The sequence below is a fragment of the Pinus tabuliformis genome, chromosome 7 (genome assembly GCF_031772625.1).
Source record: "Pinus tabuliformis cultivar Carrire ecotype Pingquan chromosome 7, CPIR1, whole genome shotgun sequence".
Taxonomy (NCBI): domain Eukaryota; kingdom Viridiplantae; phylum Streptophyta; class Pinopsida; order Pinales; family Pinaceae; genus Pinus; species Pinus tabuliformis.
This window is the reverse complement of record NC_142293.1, coordinates 1,598,792,708-1,598,805,531: the sequence shown is the minus strand read 5'-3', so window position 1 is coordinate 1,598,805,531 and position 12,824 is coordinate 1,598,792,708. Positions and strand designations below refer to the sequence as shown.

At 34.2% G+C, this 12,824-nt stretch overlaps 1 protein-coding gene across 1 annotated transcript in view; it reads right to left on the bottom strand.

The window, feature by feature from the left end:
* LOC149254236 (SUMO-conjugating enzyme SCE1-like) overlaps positions 1 to 12,824 on the bottom strand; it is a 267,342-nt gene that overhangs the window by 186,504 nt on the left and 68,014 nt on the right. The window contains exon 2 of the mRNA XM_089457008.1: positions 1,502 to 1,585. Within this exon, the coding sequence (XP_089313134.1) occupies positions 1,502 to 1,585 (84 nt within the window). The remainder of the gene's footprint in view (positions 1 to 1,501; positions 1,586 to 12,824) is intronic.

Below are 12,824 nucleotides of genomic sequence, written 5' to 3'. Positions count from 1 at the left end.
TCCTGCCAACCATCACCACTGAGTCTGCCATCTGCACCCTCAATAACAAAGCAACACCACTATTCTACATATATTTGAATTCAGCCTCAAAAGGTGAAGAGTGGATGCAGCCAAGCCAGGTCCATTGCTATGTCTGTCCTTTATGGTTATCATAGGATAGCTGGTTATATAGCATAGGCTATTACCATAGTTATATGATTGTCTTACATTTTTTAGTTCTGGTGTAAACCTCCCGAGGACAAGAGACTATATTTTGAACAACTTCATTAATAATAGTATTATATAAAGACTGGACTCTTTCGACTGCTGGTTACAGACTGGACCAACTGTATCAGTTTCTGTATTTATTAATACATTAGTAGCTAAATTACAAAAAAAGGTAGTAAAATTTCATGTACTTAACAAAGGCAGTGAACTAGCTCTTAAAAATAATATCTATACTGTTATTGAGACTATCAATTAAATATCGACATCATTCCAGCAAAGTGACACCCAACTTGAGATCAGTTTAGTGAAAGAAAATTAAAATGAATTAATTTTCTTTCACTAAACTTGTCCAAAAGTTCAACTTGATGGATAATTTAGCAGGCCAAGAAATTTATTTAGAACCACGCACAATCAAAATTTGGAGAATTAATGAATAATTCCACCCTTACTAACTCAAAACTATGGGAGCGAGGGTCGTCTATGTGCAAAAAGATTGAACAATCAAAAGTAAAAAAATATGGTTCAGCATAAAACTCTCAGGATGACAACAAAATAAACAAAAGAGAGGTTCCATCATCTAAACCTATAATTTGCCAAACTCCTGCTAAAGCAAGCATCTACTACAGGAAAATGGCCCTGAGAGAGAAAACTCAGACAGTTATTGGTTGATGAATTAACAAATTAACGGAAGAGGTGTACCAAACCATGAATAAGGTTGCAGATATGCAACAGCATCAAGAACCAGAATTAAGGAGTCTCTGATTACTAACAAAACAGAAGAAGATTAAGGCAAAATTGGGGGTAAACAACAAAAGAATGAGGAGAATGGGAGCCTCAAAGAAAATTTTGAGAATTCTCAAGACAAGAAAGGTGATGTAGGGGCCTATACGAGATTGTGCACCGTCAGTGCCCATATCTGTATCTATATCCTAGTAACTCGAATTAAAATGACCAACAATATCATCCATGAGAAAGCACTAATCCAACAGAACTTAGAAGCAGACTCATATAGATAATAAGCACCATATAGTTCAACTACTCAAACCATTTCACAACTCAACAAATGAAACAATGTAAACACTAAAATACGCACATAATTGGACAAAATAGTTCATTGAAATACCTCTATTGCTCTTTGCATTTTATATACTTGATAGTTGGCACCTGAATGAACTACATAATCTTTGCAAAGCTCTAATCACCATCATTAAAACCAGATATTGCCTTGCAATCAAGCTACTCATACATAATTCCAAAGGCAGACCATACAAATTTTCAAAGGAATCAAACTTACCCCAGATTTGCCAGGAATGATGCATTGCCACTCCGTGAAGTTAAGGGAACCATCTTCCTTAGTGGCAGGCCTAGCTACAAAACCCTATACAAAGCAAATCTTAAACTCAGATATGAAACAAGTTGAAATGTTTCAACACCAAAAGCAAAGAACGATAATAATTTTAGATAAACTTAAGCTTATAAAACTCCATTACATCGAAGGAAAACAAGACACATGAATGCAACTAAACAAAAAGCCTTGAAATAGAAGGGGAATGAAACACAAAAATACAACAATAATTTTAAGAGCTTCCTCTTTTTTGTATGGCATCAATGATTTAAAATGCCTTCCTATTAATAGGCCACACAGGGTTACAGCTAGCCAGTAGTTACACTAGACACTAACAAATAGGCTAAAATCCTCATCATATGTTAGCAATTTTTTAGGTCAAAAGGATCTCACTCTGTTTAATAGAATAAACAAAGCTTATTACAAAAATAAAAAAAATCCACTGGCTATCATTTTTAATTAAAACATTCACCTCTGGGGAAACAAATCCCACCAATCTACTCCTCTACAGATACCGCACAAGCTACTTTCAACCCATCTTAATACCAGTGAAATTGCTTGTTAACATCAATTGTCCTACACAGAACTACATTTAAATGCTGTATTTAAAGGAAAATTTCTTAAAACATCAAATACATGTTTCAAACACTTCGTAAGCTTAGCTAGAGCATCATCATATTTTCAGGACTGCGGGGACTTGGATAACAACAAAATATATTTAATGCCAAATATTGGCTATAACAAAAGGTCATGGAAACCTACTCACCCTTCCCACCATAAAACCTTTGCAAACTTTATAATTGAAAAAGATGTGGCGACAACTACAGTCACACATAGAGTGAGATATTTAGCATATAATACATCATATTAGTTGTTACATGGTATAGATGGAAGGCTTTTCCCCATGTGGATCTGCATTTATCCAAACACTAAAATCTTTAAGCCCTATCAATGACCAAATCTCGAGTAATATCAACACCATCTGCCTAATGGGCACCCCTCGTTAGCTCTATCATGGGATAAAATGCAAATTCAGATTAACTCTGAGTGCATAGATAGTCAAGTAATCAATATGAAATCACTCCAATAGTAAACTAACGTTTACAATATAGCACAACTCATAGTATCCTTTACATCAGAAAAATTTGTCCTGAGCAAATTTTTATAATACTCAAGGATATGATTATAATTGATACATAATAAAATCCTATTTGGAGGTGATATTCATAAAACACACACTCACACATATATATGTATGCATGCTTGCTATGATTGAAATAATTTTATATAATATAGCATGACTCTTATTACCATTTACATCAGAAAAGCTAAAGTTCATAACACTCAAGGATGGGATTATACATCACAAAACCCTATCCTGAGGTGATATTCATAGACATAAACCACATATATTATATATATGCTACCCTCGAAATAATTTTGCAAGCAAAGCATCCCAAATGGTAATGAACAGCAATTCCTTCAGTTAAATGAATGCAAGCAACAAATTCAGATATATTTGGAATATTTACCAACTCAAAACATAAAATTCAAAACCAAACGAATCATCAAACCATAAACAGGTCTGAAACCACATACCCACATAACAAAATTCAGAGTTATAAAATTGACAATAACCTCTAAGAGACAGCTCCTGATCCAAGACTCATACCATAACCTAAAGTAGATACTCCATTTTCTTTATCTCCATCAAAATCTGAATCAGAGTATCCAATCAAGCTGAAGTCATCCACCCACCTGTGTATACTTGACTTCAAAGTCTTGAGTTCCCTTCAAGTACCTTAGAGCTCTTTTAGCAGCACACCAATGACCCTCACAAGGCTTTTGCATAAACCTGGAAAGGATTCCAACAACGAATGAAATATTTGGTTTGGTAGTAGTGAGGCAATTAAGACTTCCTATGAGTTGTTTGTACCTTGTTGCATCCTCAAATTCATTTCCTTCTTTGGATGTGAGCTTTAAATTTTGTTTCATTGGAGTGGTTAAAGAATTGCATTCAGCCATGCGAAATTTGTTCAACAAATCTCCAATGTACTTCTTTTGCAAGAGGAATATAAAATTCTGATGTTGGGTTACTTCAATACCCAAATAGTAGTGAACATATCCCAAATCTATCATCTCAAAACCTTTCCTCAATTCTTTCTTTATGGATGCAATGTAATTTTCATTGTTCCCTGTCATCAGTAGATCATCTACATACACCACAAGATATACAACAGTTTTTCCAACTTTCTTGACAAATAAAGTTGCATCATCAAGATCATAGCATTTGAAATTTAGTTTCCAAAGATGCTAAGTCGATTTCTCGTACTAGGCTCACGGTGCTTGTTTGAGGCGATACAAGGATTTGATAAGCTTGTATTCCTTGTGCTCCTATCCCTTCAAAACAAATCCTTTTGGTTTAGACATAAAAACATTTTCTTTCAGATCTCCATTCAATAAAACAGTTTTTACATCCATTAGATGGACTTTCCATCCATTTTGAGCTGCCAAGGCAAAGAGAGTCTAGATGGTAGCCCATTTTATTGTGGAGGTAAAAGTCTCCTCATAATTGACCTCTTCTTTCTGTGCAAAACCTTTTTCCACTAGCCTTGCTTTATGATTGTCAAGTGAGCCATCTGCTTTATAATTATTCTTGAAGATCCATTTGCAGCCTGTTGACCACTACCGGTCAACTACCCATGCAGTACACCCCCTTTTTCTTTGCAAAAAGGGGTAGCACCTGATCGACGTGTCCATGCCATCCTGCAGTCATCAGCGGCTTGATCATTTTAATTGTAAACCCAGTCTGCATGTATGAATTGTAAATAATCTTAGCAGATATGAGTCGTGTATGTAAATTGCCTAGGTGGACCTAACTTTCTAATGGTAATCTACGTCCCGGAAGGTTTTTCGTCTCACCGATCCATGATCGGCAGAGTTTTCCTTCAGCCTTACCCCAAAGCCGGGATGGATTTTGTCATTAGTATTTTAGGAGAATCCTAGTGCGTTAATCTGCTAGATTATAGTTGTGTCGCAGAACTTGGTGGTTTATGAGGGTCTATGATAAAGGGGTTTTCCCCCTTAAGATGTAAATTGTAAAAGTCATGATGTAAAGGGTCTTGAGAGTTGGAAAATGTTTTAAATCCCCTCATCAGTCCTAGGTCCTAGGAGATTTTTCCAAAGGCTTAGTTCGAGGATCCATTTTAAAATGAATTAAAAAATTAAAAATAATAATAATAAATAAAATATAAAATTATAAAATATAAAAAATTATAAAATAAAGCAAAATCCCCAAAATAATAAAATAATAATATTTTGAGTGAATGCATGCAAAATATCATTTTTTTAATAAATTAACAAATTCGACGGATGAGATTAAGAGATCTCTTGATCTTCATCGACAGTCGAGATCATTTCGACATGGATCACTCGAACTAGCCGTTGGGATCATTTCCTTTAAGTAGGGTGCTAGGGGTCATTTTCAGAGGATTCGATCTATGAGTCTTGTACTGAAGAAGCTCTCTTGCAATTTGTTTCTGGTTAATAAAAGAAGACTTTGGGGTCCAAAACTAGCTGGTGTTACTCTCTGGAAGTGCTGTGAGCTGTTTTATTTTCTGCATATTTTATTTTCAGCCATTAATAATAGCTTATTGTAGAGTATTGTGAGCACAGGTATCTTGTCATTTGCTAGGGTTTGAATGGTATTAGGGTTTCTGGAGTAATGGCAGGTATCTCCATTGCTTTCTGAAATCTAGTATTATTTTCTCTCTCTTTACTGATGGTTGAAGTGAGCTGTGCAGGAAACCCTTATTGAAGAAGATTAGCGGGTGTTTGGGGAAGTTCTCGGCTGAACCAGCCAACTCCCACAAGCAATTTTCTTGCTGAGCCCAGCTGGTTTTGATCCTGGGTCTATCATTCAGTTTATTTTTCGAATTTGCATGAGAGATTTTTCTAAGGTTTTTTTCACAGCAAATTTGAAGTTTCTAATAAATCTGATATTCTATTGTTGTTATGGCTAAATCCGGCTGTTCAAGGGTCAAAATCTGTAAATTAACCAGTTTTTTTTGGGGTTTCAAATTTTGTTTTATGCATGTATTATGTTGGGGTTTTTCTTTTCTCTTGCAGATAACAAGTACATGTGATCCAGAAGAATTTCAAGGGTTCATCAAAAATTATTCATGTTAGCGTGGCCCCTGTCTGCTCAAATATCCATTATTCAGGGGTTAATCAAATTTGGGAACCTGTAAATCGTTTTTTCTTTGAAATTTTAAAAGCAGGCTACCAACGAATAGCCCATTCTGCATATCTTACGCTTCACGTGATTATGATTTGAAGCCATACGTTGAGAGATCAGCTGTCTGATAACGCAAATCCTTTCAAGGTTCACTCCCTGTCGTCCTTGATCCTCGCTGCATCGAGCATTATCAAGTAAAATTCGAATTTGTGTTATGCTGTGAGCATCAAGTGGAGAAATCTGATCTGATTCAAATCGTTGCAATACACCATACGTTCTGCTGCTCACGCTGTCACCGCCAAAACAATCTGTGAACCTACAGAAAACCCTCACTGCTGCATATACGGGCCAGCCTGCACACCCATCTTTACCTGCGTATGTCCTTTCGATTTTCAACTTTCAGGCAGCTTCATTATTCCATCCGCGTCGATCTGCAAGCCTGCAATCCATAACTTCGGCTCTTCTCCATCCTGTAGTCTCTCCGTCGACCTGCATAGCAGAGCAATGAGCTTATCGATTTTCTTCAGGTTTGAATAGTTAATCGGTTTTGATATGGTATACGTAGGTTCAGTCTTTTTATTTTTTTTTTATTTTAATTTTTTTAGGCGTAGGTCCCTTTCTATAATTTCATTTTCCCTTTATATACAAAAAATAAAAAATATAAAAAAATATAAAAAATAATAATAATAATAATAATAATAAATTTCGATATACGTTATGTTTTAGATTTACATCAGGTTATATTTTTTAACGTTTTAGGATTGAGTTCTTTTCTTTTAATTAGCTTTTGTTATTTAAATTTTTTTTTAGGATTGTAAAAATTTTTGTTTAGAATTAATTTTGTTTGATTTTAGAATAATTTTTAACTTAGATTCTATTTTAGTTTAGGTTTGTTAGGTTTTATTTTTTAGCTTAGCAATTTAAATTTTATTAAGCTTTAGTTTCATTTTTATATAGTTTCACTTTTTATAAATTTAAAAAAAAACCAATAATATATATATATATATATATATATATATATATATATATATATATATAATTTTAAAATCATAAAAAAATATAAAATAAAATAAATAAAAAATTTTGAAAAAAGAGATTTCTTTTTTTTTGTTTAATTCATTTTTATATTTAAAGTTTTATTTTCATTAAAAAAAAAATGGTTTAGGTTTAGAAATCTAATTTTTGATTTAGTTTGATTTTATTAATTTGGCTAAATAGTTAGATTTTATAAAAAATTAAAAAAAATTGAAAAAGTATAAAAAATATTGTGGAAGTTTTCTTTTGCCAGATTCAGTTATTGTCGGGAAATTATCACGTCATTTTTTTATTTTTTTACGCTGAGATTCAAAATTTTGATATGGAATGAATGTTTATCATTTTATACGAGTCTACACATGAATGATCATTTTGAAGATTAGCTGCATGAGCATGATATCTGGTTAGTGTTCATAATCTGCGTGGTTGTTTAAAGCATTTATCTTTCGAAATTTTAATCTCTGGATATCGTTATTGAGCTTTAATCATTATAAGAGCATTGTGGTTTTACTGGATGTCTTGCATCGTTCAAGGTATTTGATAATAAATGATTGTTGTACATGGTTTACATCTCTGCAACATCTAGTAAATAATCGTTTAAACATCAAACCTACAAGGCACTGGTCCATTAATTCAGCAAATCAAATCTAGTGCTTGTTTCTTCGTGTCTCCCAACCCAGCTGGTTGACAGTGGGTCTTCATCACCTCATAGGGTCTACCCCCCTTAGCCACGGGAGACAGGCTTAAACGAAGAGATCGGGGATCAGAGTGACAGCCCCCGGTCTGAGCGTTGTTGTTTCAATCTGTGCGACAACATTTTTTGGCGCCGTTGCCGGGGACAGAGTTTTTCTGTTCTTGGAGTTTCATCGATATTCATCTTCTCATCTTTCTCATCTCTCATTTTCAGCTGGCAGATTCAACATTTTTTGGCATCATTTGCATCTCTTTCATTAACTTATCTATCGTCATATCAGCAACTTCTCTTCGATTTGTTTCTTGTTTGGGTGGCGACTCCATTTCTTGTTATTTATTTTCCCAGACAAGAAACCTCAATCATATCAGCTTGTTGGTTCCTTTCTGGATCTTAGAATCAGATTCATTGTTCAAGTGGCGACTCCACTTCTTTCATCCATTAATTTTCTTGAGCAGAGATCTCGTTCTATCATCCATCTGATCTCCTATTATTCATCATGGATTATTCATTTAAACCATGTCATTTTACTGAACGTCTCCATGATTTTCCGGAGGAGGCCATTTCTAAATTACTTGTATTCTCGGGTGGTGATTCAATCGCTGTTAGAAGGCATCTAGGCTTGTTTACTCGCATAATGATCATATATTGTAGACCCCCTCAGTTTAATCATGAAGATATTAAAATGCGTCTTTTTGTCTTTTCTTTAGAGGGTGATGCTTTGAATTGGTTTAACAATTTTCCTAAGGATTCTTTCACTTCTTTACAAGACATTGTCAATGCTTTTAAAGATAGATACGGTAATCCAAACAGCTGCCTTCTGCCCCTAAAATTGTGCAACAAAATAAAAGTAATTTGATAAAAGGTCCAGCTGACGGTGAAAGATTCCAAGACGATTCTTCATATCAGAATGTGTCATCCACCCATACTATTGCAGATCAAGTCCATGATAATGGAAAAGCAGGGATAAGTGACAACGAAAAGGAAGATCAAAAGCAAATTATACAAGAATTAATAATGCTGGTAAAAAATATGGAGATTGATCAAACTAATTACGTCAATGATGTGATAACATTATGCACCCACCTGGAAAAATGTAATAGGGAGATGGAGATTATGCAAAATCAGCATGCTAAAGAAATTGAGGCCATAAAGACTAATCATGACACAGTAATTAGTTTCATGCAAAGCAAAATGTCAGACTTAGAGGAAAATATGACGACCATGAAAGCTGATCATGATAGCGAAATTAATTCTATGAAAAACAAGTTATTAACTATGGATGAAGAAATGACTATCATGACGTTCGATCATAATAATCAGTTGGCCACCATGCAAGCAAATCATAAAGAAGAAATAAACTCCATGCAGCATTGCTTGATGAACATAGAGGAAAAGAACGATAAAGTAATAAAAGGTATGGAAGAACACCATGCCAGGCAAATCAGTGCTATAAAGGTTGAACACTCTAGTCAGATGGATGCCATTAAAATACAGGTTCAAAAGTTTCAACAATGGTCAGAGGATGAGAGAAACCAGGGGACATCAACAGATCAGGAGCCTTCTCATTTGTTGCAACAAGTTCCATCTTATTATGAGGAGGTCATTGGTTCGATTGAAAGATGGTTAATTGAAGGTGATCCTGATAGACTTAAAAATGATAAAGATCAGATGCAAGATAAAGAAAGACATATCACACATATCTTACATACTTCATCTGATAGTTTTGAAACAGAAAGTTCCATGTCATTAGTGATACAACCTGCCACAAAGAAAAAACGCAAGAGAAAGAGAATGAGACGAAGATTTGATGCATTAGACGGCCGCGAGCAGCTTGATTTTCGGATAGGAAAAGGTCCTACCATATGCAAACTTGGACATGGCACATCCGATAAGCAGCCGACAGATTTGCCTGAAAGCAGGCAAATGCTCAGTATACACTATATTGAACACATCTGATGCCATGGGGCATCCTTTGTATCGTATTTCTAACCTTACTCCTTGTTTTTTCAGCATTTTCATTTCTGTTTTAGGATTAGATTTACTTTTCTAGATAGTTAATAAATGAAGAGCTTTTATCTTTCCTGTGCTTAACGTTACATGATGATTTTTTGGACGGACGCTACTTATTTTTATCTGTGTGTTGCATGGATGCAGATTCTGGATTCTCACATTCCTGCAGTGCAGCAACGTGTCCCCAAGTAGAGCCGGATGTTGACCACTACCGGTCAACTACCCATGCAGTACACCCCCTTTTTCTTTGCAAAAGGGGGTAGCACCTGATCGGCGTGTCCGTGCCATCCTGCAGTCATCAGCGGCTTGATCATTTTAATTGTAAACCCAGTCTGCATGTATGAATTGTAAATAATCTTAGCAGATATGAGTCGTGTATGTAAATTGCCTAGGTGGACCTAACTTTCTAATGGTAATCTACGTCCCGGAAGGTTTTTCGTCTCACCGATCCATGATCGGCAGAGTTTTCCTTCAGCCTTACCCCAAAGCCGGGATGGATTTTGTCATTAGAATTTTAGGAAAATCCTAGTGCGTTAATCTGCTAGATTATAGTTGTGTCGCAGAACTTGGTGGTTTATAAGGGCCTATGATAAAGGGGTTTTCCCCCTTAAGATGTAAATTGTAAAAGTCATGATGTAAAGTGTCTTGAGGGTTGGAAAATGTTTTAAATCCCCTCATCAGTCCTAGGTCCTAGGAGATTTTTCCAAAGGCTTAGTTCGAGGATCCATTTTAAAATGAATTAAAAAATTAAAAATAATAATAATAAATAAAAAATAAAATTATAAAATATAAAAAATTATAAAATAAAGCAAAATCCCTAAAATAATAAAATAATAATATTTTGAGTGAATGCATGCAAAATATCATTTTTTAATAAATTAACAAATTCGACGGATGAGATTAAGAGATCTCTTGATCCTTATCGACGGTCGAGATCATTTCGACATGGATCACTCGAACTAGCCGTTGGGATCATTTCCTTTAAGTAGGGTGCTAGGGGTCATTTTCAGAGGATTCGATCTGTGAGTCTTGTACTGAAGAAGCTCTCTTGCAATTTGTTTCTGGTTAATAAAAGAAGACTTTGGGGTCCAAAACTAGCTGGTGTTACTCTCTGGAAGTGCTGTGAGCTGTTTTATTTTCTGCATATTTTATTTTTCAGCCATTAATAATAGCTTATTGTAGAGTATTGTGAGCACAGGTATCTTGTTCACTTGCTAGGGTTTGAATGGTATTAGGGTTTCTGGAGTAATGGCAGGTATCTCCATTGCTTTCTGAAATCTAGTATTATTTTCTCTCTCTTTACTGATGGTTGAAGTGAGCTGTGCAGGAAACCCTTATTGAAGAAGATTAGCGGGTGTTTGGGGAAGTTCTCGGCTGAACCAGCCAACTCCCGCAAGCAATTTTCTTGCTGAGCCCAGCTGGTTTTGATCCTGGGTCTATCATTCAGTTTACTTTTCTAATTTGCATGAGAGATTTTTCTAAGGCTTTTTTCACAGCAAATTTGAAGTTTCTAATAAATCTGATATTCTACTATTGTTATTGCTAAATTCGGCTATTCAAGGGTCAAAATCTGTAAATTAACCAGTTTTTTTTGGGGTTTCAAATTTTGTTTTATGCATGTATTATGTTGGGGTTTTTCTTTTCTCTTGCAGATAACAGGTACATGTGATCCAGAAGAATTTCGAGGGTTCATCAAAAACTGTTCATGTTAGCGTGGCCCCTGTCTGCTCAAATATCCATTATTCAGGGGTTAATCAAATTTGGGAACCTGTAAATCGTTTTTTTTTTTAAATTTTAAAAGCAGGCTACCAACAAATAGCCCATTCTGCATATCTTACGCTTCACGTGATTATGATTTCAAGCCATACGTTGAGAGATCAGCTGTCTGATAACGCAAATCCTTTCAAGGTTCACTCCCTGCCGTCCTTGATCCTCGCTGCATCGAGCATTATCAAGTAAAATTCGAATTTGTGTTATGCTGTGAGCATCAAGTGGAGAAATCCGATCTGATTCAAATCGTTGCAATACACCATACGTTCTGCTGCTCACGCTGTCACCGCCAGAACAATCTGTGAACCTACAGAAAACCCTCGCTACTGCATATACGGGCCAGCCTGCACACCCATCTTTACCTGCGTATGTCCTTTCGATTTTCAACTTTCAGGCAGCTTCATTATTCCATCCGCGTTGATCTGCAAGCCCGCAATCCATAACTTCAGCTCTTCTCCATCCCGCAGTCTCTCCGTCGACCTGCATAGCAGAGCAATGAGCTTATCGATTTTCTTCAGGTTTGAATAGTTAATCGGTTTTGATATGGTATACGTAGGGTCAGTCTTTTTATTTTTATTTTATTTTTTATTTTTTTAGGCGTAGGTCCCTTTCTATAATTTCGTTTTCCCTTTATATAAATAAAATAAAAAATAAAAAAATTCGATATACGTTATGTTTTAGATTTACATTAGGTTATATTTTTTAACGTTTTAGGATTGAGTTCTTTTCTTTTAATTAGCTTTTGTTATTTAATTTTTTTTTTAGGATTGTAAAAATTTTTGTTTAGAATTAATTTTGTTTGATTTTAGAATAAATTTTAACTTAGATTCTATTTTAGTTTAGGTTTGTTAGGTTTTATTTTTTAGCTTAGCAATTTAAATTTTATTAAGCTTTAGTTTCATTTTTATATAGTTTCACTTTTTATAAATTTTAAAAAAACCAATAAAAATATATATATATATATATATATATATATATATAATTTTAAAATCATAAAACAAAAAAAAAAAAAAAAAAAATTGAAAAAAGAGATTTCTTTTTTTTGTTTAATTCATTTTTATATTTAAAGTTTTATTTTCATTAAAAAAAAAAAATTGATTTAGGTTTAGAAATCTAATTTTTGATTTAGTTTGATTTTATTAATTTGGCTAAATAGTTAGATTTTATAAAAAATTAAAAAAAATTGAAAAAGTATAAAAAATATTGTGGAAGTTTTCTTTTGCCAGATTCAGTTATTCTTGGGAAATTATCACGTCATTTTTTTATTTTTTTTACGCTAAGATTCAAAATTTTGATATGGAATGAATGTTTATCATTTATACAAGTCTACACATGAATGATCATTTTGAAGATTAGCTGCATGAGCATGATATCTGGTTAGTGTTCATAATCTGCGTGGTTGTTTAAAGCATTTATCTTTCGAAATTTTAATCTCTGGATATCGTTATTGAGCTTTAATCATTATAAGAGCATTGTGGTTTTACTGGATGTCTTGCATCGTTCAAGGTATTTGATGATAAATGATT